The sequence below is a fragment of the Podarcis bocagei genome, assembly GCF_964188305.1.
Source record: "Podarcis bocagei genome assembly, chromosome: 5".
NCBI lineage: Eukaryota > Metazoa > Chordata > Lepidosauria > Squamata > Lacertidae > Podarcis > Podarcis bocagei.
Genome location: NC_138129.1, coordinates 36,677,675 through 36,690,051, shown reverse-complemented (window position 1 = coordinate 36,690,051; position 12,377 = coordinate 36,677,675). Strand labels below are relative to the sequence as shown.

General features: G+C 40.2%; 1 protein-coding gene across 4 annotated transcripts in view; it reads left to right on the top strand.

Annotated features, from left to right (window-relative positions):
• MAGI3 (membrane associated guanylate kinase, WW and PDZ domain containing 3) overlaps positions 1 to 12,196 on the top strand; it is a 110,191-nt gene extending 97,995 nt beyond the window's left edge. For 2 of the 4 annotated variants that reach the window (XM_081195167.1, XM_081195166.1), the window contains exons 18-22: positions 553 to 655; positions 2,966 to 3,109; positions 4,548 to 4,686; positions 5,991 to 6,079; positions 7,239 to 7,378. In XM_081195167.1, the coding sequence (XP_081051293.1) occupies positions 553 to 655; positions 2,966 to 3,109; positions 4,548 to 4,686; positions 5,991 to 6,040 (436 nt within the window). In that variant the 3' untranslated portion in view covers positions 6,041 to 6,079; positions 7,239 to 7,378. Of the gene's footprint in view, positions 1 to 552; positions 656 to 2,965; positions 3,110 to 4,547; positions 4,687 to 5,990; positions 6,080 to 7,238 lie in introns of all 4 variants that reach the window. The other 2 variants (XM_081195165.1, XM_081195164.1) reach the window with 1 other exon arrangement.
• Positions 12,197 to 12,377: the final 181 nt, after the last annotated feature.

Sequence of the window (12,377 nt, the reverse complement as noted above, 5' to 3'; positions counted from 1 at the left end):
CATGAGTGGAGATTAAAGGCTGGTGTAAGATTAGGGACATAAAAGGGAAGAGGGGGAGACCCTCAAAAGGCTTTGCAAGACTCCCTCTCCCTCCTGCTCTAAGTCCCCATCTCACTCTGATCTTAAAGGGAGCATTTTGCAAGCAAAGGCAGAGCATGGAAAAGCTCTCCCCCATCCCCTTCAAAGCACTGCAGAGAATCAGTATTGCCAAAGCCGCTGTCCTGCCAGCTGATGACGCCATGGATGCTCTCCAGTTTTCATCTAGAGCTATTTCAGATTTCAGCAGTGGCATGTAGGACATGATTACATTGCCACTGAAGGCCACAATTGTTGTTGTTGGTATCCATCTGTCTTGAGAGATGTATTTATATCTAATGGTTTTCATTTTTGTTTCAAGCTGCCCAGAGAACCTTAGTTATTGACCAGAATTATTATTATTATTATTATTATTATTATTATTATTATTATTATTATTTATTACCCTGCCCATCTGACTGGGTTGCCCCAGTTTATATAAATAAACAAACATCCCTCTGCTTCCTTTAATTTCAGGAGTGCTGTAGAAGCTGATACTGGAAAAGAACAATGCAACAGTTTCAAGCACTTCTCGTCATCGGAAGGTGTTTCATCTGTCACAGGGAGCAAGCTATCTCAGGTATAAACTCTTCTCTGGAGAACAGCTTTGTTAAACTGGTATCTATTGTTTGAGGCCGAAACTTCCCATAGCAAATATAGGGATAGGTAAGACTTTGTGTCACAGTCACTGCAGTGGATATTCTGCAAATGCTATAAAAGCAGCAAAATTCATGAAACTCCTTGCTTTGAACTCCAAGGAAATCTAACAAGAACTTTTTGGCAGAACTGTTCAACAGTGGAACAGACTCCCTTGGTAGATTGTGAACTCTCCTTCCTTGGAGGTTCTTAAGCAGAGGTTGGATGGTCATCTGTCATGGATGCTTTAGTTGAGATTCCTCCATTGCAGGGGGTTGGACTAGATTAACCTCGAGGTCCCTTCCAACTCTACGATTCTGTTATTCTATGTTACCGTCACTTCTAACTTTATAAATGTCAAGTGCTTCATGTACTGTATTGGAGCTTAGAAATTAAAGAGGCAGCAGCCACATTTTCTGCAGAACGTAATTCCACATAGTTGATTGGAATATTTAAAGTGCAGGAACTCCACTGGTGGTTTTGAGGGTGGAGATGGGCTAATTTGGAAGCAGACCCCATAGAATGTATTGTTCTGAATTCAGGAGCCACCTGGTGGCTGCCATGTGCAGTGCCTGTAGCAGTGCAATACACTGACGGTACCAGAGTTCACCAGTCTTCATAGGTTTGGGGGCACATTTGGAAACCTGACAAACTGCCCTGGGCACCATAAACACATACGAACAGCCACCCTGCAGCTGTGCATCCCACAACTATGCATGGCCACATTTAACAAAATGTAGTGTTTAAAAATAAACCACAACTTGCAGAAGAATTCCTCTAGCGTTACAGTAAGGCTCAGGTGCTTCATAAGACAATACAGGACTAGGACAACATGGGACATGTTTGCTGGTCCTAGGCACTCCATCATCCACATCAGGATTTGGGCCTGAAAAAACAAGCAAAAGTGTGGGTGCATGGGTGGTAAGTTGTAAGAAAGCACAATTTGTGACATTGCACAGCATCATTTATGTTAAACTGTCAACCTTAGCTTTTCATTCCTCAGCTTTGTAGAGCTTGAGTCAACATGAGGCAGTCTGAACTCTGGACTTAAACTAGCAGGGTTTTTTTAAATCATTTAATCTTCAGGTGACTAGAATCAATATGAAGTGGGAAATTGGGATATTATTGGAAGATCTAGTAGTCTGTTTAAGGATGGAGTGCTCTACTTTACATAAAGCTTGCTTGCTGGGTTACATCTGTGGTAGAAGCCTTGGCTACTTTTGATAAAGAACTTAAAATGTCACTGCAACTTCAGTTTATCCCTAACTGGTTAAGCTAGAATAGTTGTATTTCCAGGGACTCATAATAATTTTCTCACTAAATCCTCATACTTCTAAAAGTAACAGAAGGGGGGAGAGGAGGCATAGAGTTGTGCAGAGTTTCTGGCCTAGACTTTGGTGCTAAAGAAATGGGAAAGAGCACGTTTGCATCCTTTTTTGGAAGAACTTATGTTGGCCTTGTAAGTTTTAAAGTAAATAGAGTCTACATGTATAATTAGTTGAGGAATTACTAAATCTGCACCAGAGGATTAGGAGAAACACTAGAATATATGTAGGGGATATGGGGTGAGGAGAGGGGGAAAACGTTCCGTTGCACAAGCAGAAATCCTTGTGCTGACAGACTGTTCACTTAGCACTTCATTTGATTCCACCCAATATGACTAAATAAGCATTGAGCTATATTGCATATCCCTGTCAACGGCTAATGCTGGCACAAATATATGCATGCATATCAGCTAATATACAGGGCAAACACTTTTAAATGCTACATCTGCAGCATGGAAACCAAAGTCGGGTAAGCACTTTGCAGCAGCCCCTATATGGGGGCTTGGCTCTCAGTCAAAATAAAAATGAGGATGATCTTTAGGAAAGCCACTTTTCATTTGCAATCTTATGTTAAGATCTTCCTGAGTCAACTTTTTCTCCCTGAGCTTGTACTTGAGGAGAGATCAGGATCTGTCTTAGGCTCACTTTCTTCCCCAGTTTCTTCACTGTATGGAGAAGTAAAGAACAGAAGTGGGAGCCCCCAAATTCATGATCTCACTGAGTGAATAAATTTAAGCTTGTGCCTGAGCTCTTCCTGGGTGCATTGCTGAAGGGGTGTGTGTGTGTGTGTGTGTACGTTGCCTGATATGTGAACTTCATTTCTGCTTAGATCATCCTTTAAATTTAAGAAATTGAAGCTTTCTCTAACAATATAGTAAGGAAGGTCTCTTTCCAATGTGATCTAAGTCTGCTCTATATTTTCTGCTCAGATCCCTGGATGTTATCCTGTTGAATTGGAGAGAGGTCCTCGAGGTTTCGGATTTAGCCTTCGTGGAGGAAAGGAGTATAACATGGGGTTGTTTATTCTTCGGCTTGCTGAAGATGGCCCTGCCATTAAAGATGGGAGAATTCATGTGAGTATCTAATAGGTGTTTATTTGGGGTGGGGGTGGGCTTAATCACCTAAGATTCTTAAAGACTAAATTGCTTGGTGTTTCAGGCCCTGTTGTTGTTGTTGTTGTTGTTGTTGTTGTTGTTGTTGTTGTTATACAGAATAAATATTGTCATTGCCACTCTACTTTGTTTGCATCAACTCCCAAATAGTTACCAGAGTATTTGCTGGGACTCTTCAGCAAAGATAGCCAATGTGGCAGTCTCCAGTTGTTGACCAGGTAGTTGTAGTCCAACTGCATCTGGAGGCCACCATTTTTACTGTCCCTGCTCTATAAGCCCATCTGCCCAGAGTAACCTCATTGGTCAGCTGGTAGCACTGAGAAAAATGAAGACTTTATTTACAGTTCTTCCCTGCTGGTTGCAGTTTTGAACAGACTCTTTCTCAAGACTCTACAGTGTTCACTGAGATGTATACTATAAACAAATTTAATGATGTAAATTTTATTACTGCTGTATACCACTTTTCATTTTAGAATCAATTTGCAAACCATAAAAATATATCTGCAAGGATGTTTCTAGTGGCCCACGGTATATTTTGTTTATAGGAACCTAGATGCAGCTGTGCTGCTTGTGGTATATGGCTGTTAAGGCGTTGCTTCCACCCTTTTTATTGCAGAAGTCTAAGGGAGTGATGAATTTGCCTGTAATTGGACAAAATACACATTAGCTAATAACACTTGAAGCCAGTTACAAATCGGAGCCTCAAGAGCTGTCCCCTGCTTTTTCCTGCCAATGTAGATCTTCTTGCCTAAATGAATGTTCTCACTGAAATGAACTCTTTCTCCTTCAAAATGTCTTTTCAACCACACAGTAAATATCTAGAGGGAGTTTTTCACAGCACTGTGAGTTGTTTCTGTTTTTCAAGCAAGAAACTGCTCCAAACGACTAGAATGCGATGCTGCTTCCCCACCTTAAATGAAACCTGTTCCCTCCCCCTTTTACTCCCTGAGTTGTCAGGCTCCATCCAGCCCTGCATTGTGTGGAATGACTGCGCCTTGTATGTAACAGTGGCATCTGCTGGTCAGTTAACAACACTGCAATATACACTTTGTAATTCTTGGGTTGCATTTCACACCTCAGTGACAACCCTTCCACCTCTCCCCGCCCCCAGTTCCACGGCTGGCTTTTAGCATTGTCCTTCAGCAGTCATATGTAGGTGCCAGCTCACAGAACGTAAAGCTGTTTTGAAGTTATCTAGAGGGCAGGGCAGTACCTGGAATTCCAGGTGATAATTGGGATGATATTCATGGGTGGTGCTGTGAGTTCAGCAGATTTTATAACAGTATGAATATTGTTAGCCACTTTGAATTGAATATGCGACAAAACAGGATTTGCTTATGTATAAGGCAAGAATTTGAAGTGCCCTTTGTGTTTAATATGGATGCTTTTCTTTCCTCAGGTTGGGGACCAGATTGTTGAGATCAATGGGGAGCCAACCCAAGGAATCACCCATACCCGAGCCATTGAATTGATTCAGTCTGGAGGGAATAAAGTTCTTCTCCTTTTGCGACCAGGAACCGGCTTAATACCAGATCATGGTAATATGGTACTTCTGTCCTGTTTATGGATCTGATGAATGAGAGGGAGTGACTGTCTTAGCCTGTTCTGTATGTTGCAGATGCTGCTGTTCTTCAGTGTTAGAAGAGCATTAACTCTGCTATCTTCTCCAGAGACAAGGTCAAGCAGACTTACATCTATATCTGCTTTCATACCTGAAGGCAGATCAGAGTTTCATGAGAGCTTTGTTTGCCAGAGTCAGCTAGTTGCCTAGAAATAATCTTCCCCATTTCCCGCTCCTTCTGTGCTGACTGTATGCTCTTTTTCTTCCTTGTCTTCCTGTATCACTTAGAGGAAAATGAGGTATATCCCCAAGGCCCAGGCATTGTTCTCCCTCCTCACCAAACCCTCAGCTATCCCCAAGAGAAACAGTGATGTAGGTCCTTTGCCATCCACACCCACGAGTCCTTGAAGTCTTTGCAGAGGTGATACAGGCAGACACACAGAGAGAGGGAATTGACATGAATAATGTAGAGGCATTAAATTCCCTCAGTCAAAGGTAAATAATGTTCAAATGCACTAGAGCAAGGATAGCCAATGTGGTGCCTTCCAGATGGTCTACAACTGCCAGTACCCCTTCAGTATAGCCCAGTAGTCAGGGATCGTGAAAGCTGTAGTCTTACAAGCTCTGGACTTTACTTGGTTAGGGAAGGCAGCACTAGAGAAAAAGAAACATGTTGGGTACTATATTTGGAAGGACTGATAAAAGACACAGAAGTCTCAGCCCCCGGAGGATCTTGTGAGATCAGTCTATTTTCCCATGAGTGGACCCCTTTGTTTCATTCCTTTACAGGAATTTGTGCCAAATAGCCTCTGAAAGTGACGTCAGTCAACGGGTTATATTGAGCTGTATTAGTCTGAAAGTAACTTTCCACAAGAGTGGAGCAGTTTGCAACAGACTTCGCCCCTTAACTGAATAACCCTAAGAAAATTGAGGTGATCTCTTTTGGGTGCAAACATTCTAAACAGACACGGGAACTTGAGAAAGTGGCTAAGGGGGGTAGGGACACTTCAGCATCTTTCAGCACTTTCTCTCAAGACACACATACAAGAGCAACACAGAGACCCAAGGGTCTGTTTATTTAAGACACTGTGACTACCAGGCTTCCTTGGTGGAGCATACTCCACTTGCAAACACAGGACAGTAAGGAACAGCGTGATTCTTTTTATTCTCACTATGCCAGCTCTTGCACTCTGCTTGTGAATCGTACATTTCTGATGAAGTCTTTTGCTGTGTGCTGTGATTTTGGTATATAGTCCTGGGCTTTTTCTCTTCCTCCCTCAGGTTTGGCTCCTTCCAGTTTGTGCTCCTACGTGAAACCTGAGCAGCATTAAAGCTTTCAGTGCTTTTCTTGGTCTTTCCTTAAAGACTTGGTAAATCTGCATGTCTTGTGATTGACCTCTTTTTATTTGCTTCAAACAGTAGTTTTTCGCTCTCCTTGTTTTCAGTTTTCTTTTGGCATGTATTGCTTAAGTGTAGTCTATCACTGATGCAGAAGAATAAATTTTAGGAGTCCTGCATTTCACAAGTCTTACCAGCTAAATAAATCCCAAAGCCTTTCCATGTGTCAGCAGAGATCATTGTCCTTCCTAGCACATCCTCCAAATCAGTGATTTTTCCCAACTGTTCTATGTAACATGCACTATGGTGGTTACTCTCTCTTGAGAAAAACAGCAGAGGGCAGCATGAAAACACAGACAAACAAACAAAAAGAGGTAAAGCCTCAAAACAGTGCAAAGGTATGTAGGATACTCTAAAGAAAGATGTGAAATACTCAGCACATTTCAGTTTCAACTTTCCTCGGGGGTCAAAGACTATAACTGGTTAAAGGCATCATGCTTTGTTGAAGTTCTCTACTCATTTATAGTATTTGCCTCTGAGAAAGGTTGAAATCAAGCTGCATTGGACATTTTGTTTCTTTTATTAAAATTGTGTATTTTATGATTTCATGGTTTTATTGTATACCACCATGAATTATTATTATTATTTGAATTGGTGGCTTATGAATATTGTTATAAGCTACATTGAATTAAATGTGCCCTACATACTCAGCACCATTTTGAAGATTGGTGTCCCTTTCATTTATTCTCTCTCCAGCCCATTCTGCAAACCCCATGCATACACTTCCCTAGACCCTGTGGGAGAAATTCTTACCCTGAAATGTAAAGGAATAATAAGACTCTTGTTTTAATTACCGTGCAGTGTTGTGGTTAACAGGAAAGTGAGTTAATGTAGATTGCAGTTTTTTGTTGTTGTAGTGGAAGAGTTGAGCATGCACAGAAATCAGGTTTGCAAAGCAGGGATGTGCACATATGAGGGATATGCAGCACTTGTTAAATACAGTTATTAGCAAAAGAATACATGACCTGCAGTCTGTAAAACCTAATTTGTCGTCTTGCCATATAGAGACATAAGTTGGTTTTTCATTGTACGAGTTGTTGTGTTTTTACATAGCTTAAAACTGGAAGGGCTTTAAATGTCAAGAACACATCCTTATTGCTTAGTGCCATATTTGTCCTTGTTCTGATGCAGGTGATCTGGATAGTTTGAATCCAACGTCCTCAAGTGTAACACACGGTGAACAGACACCACTTCCCTCATCTTCACATTCTGCTTCCACATCTGAAGCATCTCATTTGCCAGGACCAGAAGAAGCTTTAGTGAAATTCCAGACGCCTGAGAAACTGGAAGAACTGAAGAAAACTGTGCCTGATAAGAAAAGCACTTTAATGGAAAACCACTTGGAGATTAAGAATGCAACTTCTGCACAAAAGAATGTGAACAAACGGGACCACCCCTCCAGTCCAGGTGATAAGGTGGTACACAGTACTGCACAGTTGGCAGTGGGCAATGCAACCAGCAGAGGCAGATCAGCCAGCCCAAAAAAGTTGAGCAATAGTACTTCCAAAGGCCATAATCAAGCACCATGCAACAGCCCTCGAATGGGTGAACCTAAAAAAATCACCAAGGGTTGCTTAGACCAACCAGAAAGTCCCAAAAGACGTGAAAACAAGCACCCAGGAACCACTGAGAGTGCAGATATTGGGAAAGTCCCCGTCAAGGAAAAGAGAGGCAGATCTGCTAGTCCCCAGAAATATCCAAAGAAAGAAAGAAGCAGAGATAATCCGAACACAGAGCAAAGATTAACAGAATTTAAAAGTGGAACACCTGTTAGTGAAAAGCACACAACTGTGCTACCAATAGAAAAAGTGAAATTAGGAGGCATAAAAGAAGTCACAAAGCAAAACATATCTGGGAAGGATGAGAAATGCCCTTCAGAGACAGCACATTACAAGTCAGAGGAGCAGTCTCTTCCACTTTCTGAGGCTAATCAACTTAGAAAGAAAACACTGGAAGATGAAAAAATCAAAAGCTCTAACCAATTAAAAATGGCAGGTCTTCCTGATGATTCAGTACTTTCTGGAGATAACAACACTAGGCTTGAAGCAGAAGAGCCTGTTGTCCTGAACAAATACAGAGACAATGACCTGGAGTCAGCTGATAAAACCAAAGAGGATGGAATTTTCAAAACTGAGAGCAGATCTCCTGTGAAGAAAGCTATAACTCCTGGACCTTGGAAGGTACCAAGTGCAAGCAGAGTCACAAAAGCAACAGGTGTGACTGACAAACGGGTTTGACTGACAAACTTTTTTAGAACATATTTTAATCAGGTTTCTAATGTGGCCACTTAAAACAGTTTTTCTTTTAACAAAACTGTCATTTTTTCAGACACTGTGATGAACAGAAAGTACATTTGATTGGAGGTTAAATTAGGCTGCATGAAGGACCTTTTGGATTGCATATATAAAACTCTTCAAAAGCTGCTGTCCTTTGGTCCCTTTGAAGGTGGTGTCCTGCTGCTCCTGATGTTGCACTGCTAAGGCTTTCTGATAGTATTGTGAGATAATGAACAAAATTATTTAATGCCTATTATCAGTGTAATCATGACTCACTACTCTTGTTCTTGTGCCAAGTTATCTACTGTATCCTGTTGAATCTTCTGCATTTTCCACTGCCACAGAAAAGGGAAAAAAAAGTTTAAAAATGAGTATTTACTCAAGCATGCTGCATGTTTACATAGGGAATATTTCTGAGTTCTCGCTGCTCAAGCAAGAAGTTAGATGTGCTTGGTTTTCTTGGCTCTCTGGAGTCAGGGAGCAAACATGCCCCAAATGCCTTTTTTCACAAAGCTCTCTTCCACCCTCCTCAAACCTGTCAATACCAGCATAATAACTTTAAACAGGACAGTCCCCCTTTATATGTGCTTTTTTGTCATTTGCTGTCTTCACTACCTTGTTTGAGTTGTCCATTCCAACTTTAAAATATGTGATACAAATTTAAATCCGAAAGCTGAGTAGTTTTAAAATCACAACAGTTCTCTTAATTTCAGTGTGATTATATTGAAGTAAGTGGCTTCAGGATTGCCACGAAATTATATCCTGATTATTATTTTTTAACAAGCACTTTTAACATTAGTTATTAAACATGCAGAGTGTGCATATGCTTTCAAGCTTATTGCCATGCTGTTTGTCAGCATCTCCCATCTGTTGTTTGTTTTTTTGCTTAATGCTGTCTAAACACTTGAATATTTCCTGCCTTGGCTCAAAATTCAAGATCTTAAAACACAGCAGAGTAAACCGATCCACCAAAGTCAAATTCTCAAGAATTGTCCTTGCTTATCGCTATTACTAGAAGACCTTACTTTGTTTTCCATTTTTTTACATACCTCTCTTACTTCTGTGTGAGTGTAAATATGATAGGAATGTTAACAGTGGAGCACATTTGCACCTCAGACGTGTAGTTAGTTAATTGTGATGGGATTTGAGGAGATGGCAAGCTGCAAGAATGGAGACTTTGAATTTTACATCATTCTAGCAATGGATTTGGCAGCCTCTGAATGAGCTTTTGAGTTTGATCCATCTCAGCAGAGAGTTTGATCCATGCCCCTTATGTTACCCTAAATCAAAGATTTCCACATTTTGTCAGGGAGCTTCCTCTTCCAGTAGGCTGTTTAATTGTATTAGACTTCTTTCTTCCAGCTTTCAAGTCTTGCTCTCTATTTTATATTTTATTCTTTCCCCTTTCTTCTCAAACTTATTTTCTTTCCTTCATCCCCTAGTTTCTCTTCCAGTCCTTTTTTTACCTGTTCTGTTAGTTACAGTGTTTAAGTGATTTCTCAAACATGCAGAATGTTTTGTAATGGAACTTTCATTGCCTGTGTGTGTATATGTGTGTTCGTTTTGGGAATGTCTTAATGCAATGTCTGGTTAATAAGTTCTGCAAGTTCTTTAGTGTTTTGAACTTGTTTTGCTTTTTGCGCGGGAGTGTGTGTGTTTGAGATGGGACAAAACAAGTTCTTTCCAGCATAGCAGCACTGTGGCAAATGGATGTCTGCAAATTAAGGACACATTGTTAATATTGCCTTTTAAGAACTCTACTACTGCTAACATTCTTCTCCCTTCCTCTCCCCTCTATTTTGTGAAATCCCTATCTACTAAAGAAAAAAAAATACACAGTACTATTTTTCTTGCACAGTAATGTCCAAGCATTTAAAAAAAATAAATCTAATGGTGGCATTCCTGTTTTGCTGACATATTAACCCTTTCTTTTTATCAGTTGCACTCTACTTTAGGCAGTCTGACAGTCAGTTTTACTGCTTCGTTGAACTGAATGAGACAAGCTTCTCCACTTCCTTTGCATGTGTAGTTCTTTGCATGTGCAGTAACTACTGTTACTGTGGCACTTCCCCTGAGCCAGTAGGAATAAGAGAAAAGTCATTCCCATTGCTGTTTGGAAATATTTATCTGTATAGAGCCCATCTATCTGCTCAAGATTTTACCATTTCTGTTCCATTTTCACTTTTGCATGATACTGCTCAGCCTTATTCTGGAGAACAGCTGAAGTTGGCATTGTGTTGTAGTAACTACAGGCTTGCCACTGAGGGCTTTAGCGATGTCACTTTCAGAAGATTATTGCTTTGCATTCAACCTGATTGCTGACATACCCTTTTCACCTAGCCCTGCTGGGTCTGAATGCTTTGAGTGTGATGGGGAATAGATTGGTGAAGATATCTAGGATAGTGGTAATCCTGTGAACTCTTGAAATGGACTTTGATTGCTGAAGAATGAAATTCCTTAGATGCTGTCTGTGTGAGATATGATTTCACTGAAGCCTGGAATACTACTACAAGAGGTGTACTTGCTTGGTGCTATTGTTACTGGCTTTGTATGACTATCCCTGTGTGGTTGCTGTGCTTATCCTGCTAGCTTGATCAGAAGCAACTGACATAAGTGACATCCAATTGCCCATTTAAAAGCACTAGGTCTCTAGAAAGCTGTTGATTAGCCCTTTCCTCACCACCACCTCTCAAGCTGACCATTGCAATGACAGTGAAAATGCTTGAGAAGGAAAAGTTGAAAGCATAAACGTACCTGTAATCAGAGCCTCAATAGGATGCCTGATGGCATTGGTCAGAATGGGAAATTGAATGGTGCAAGGTTGTCTATTGTGCAATAGTCCTGCACTTTCATGATGGATTTGCTCATGTGGCACCCAGAAACATATACTGGTGTGATGATGCACATTTAAGTTACGTTAGAACATCTGTTCACCTTTTTAAAAATTTGTGCAAGGTGTATGTACGTTGGCTGTGAATTTACAGTATCTTACAGTTCCACATGGGTTTGTGCTTTTTATTTTTAAATGGAGTTTTCCCATCCCAACAATATCTGTGTTGCTTATTAATTTCCCTGAGTTTTTAAAAGTTTGATGTGGCTCAAATGAATTCCTGTTTTGAACAGGAGGTTTTTAAAAGCCCTATATTCTTTGGACTTGGTTTTCCTAAGCATTTCTGTGGTGTGATGGTACCAAGACAAACCAGTTCTTGAGGAAATTGTTTTTTAAAAGACTAACAGCTGGTTAAACTCTTAATATTAAGAAAATTGTTTTTTGAAGTGTCTTTTGTTCTCTCATTTAAGAACTCAAGTTGCTGTAGGACGTATGTGCAAATATTGTAGAAAATTACTGTGAAAATATTTAATACTTGAGTTAGCCTATGTAGTTTAAATACCTTGACAAACATCATGAAACATCCCTTCAAGATTCTCTTATACTGTCACAGAATAGTGTTGAATGAAAACTGCAGAAATATCAAGATGACTTAGTAAAACTAAAATTGTTCCCCCCTCCATTATTCAGCAAGTAATCATTATCCATATGCAATTTAACCTTTAATGGCGTGACCTAATTTGTTGTCCTCTGTTTGATGTGAGCCCTTCTACCCAGAGACTTTGTATCTGTACTTAACTGCATAAAATGACTTTAGCAATGTGGCCTTGGAATGTTGAGAAACCTATGGTTGTACTGGATGTAAATGTTTATATATTGTACAGCACCTTTATATATACTTCTAAGGTTCTGATTAGAAAGAGACCTGTAAATCGCTCATTATTTTTTATATAGATACATTAAAAAGAGACTCTAGTTCATGGCTTCTGGAGTACTGTACTTTATGAAACTATCACCTCTTCAGTATTTTATGCATTAGAACAAGAGTATATAACTTTTTTCAGGCCAAGGGCTGCATTGGCTCCAGCTAACACTGTAAACGCGGGCATGACCATTTTTCAAAAGGGGGAAATTTTGGAGATCACAAAACTGTTTGGTATTGCA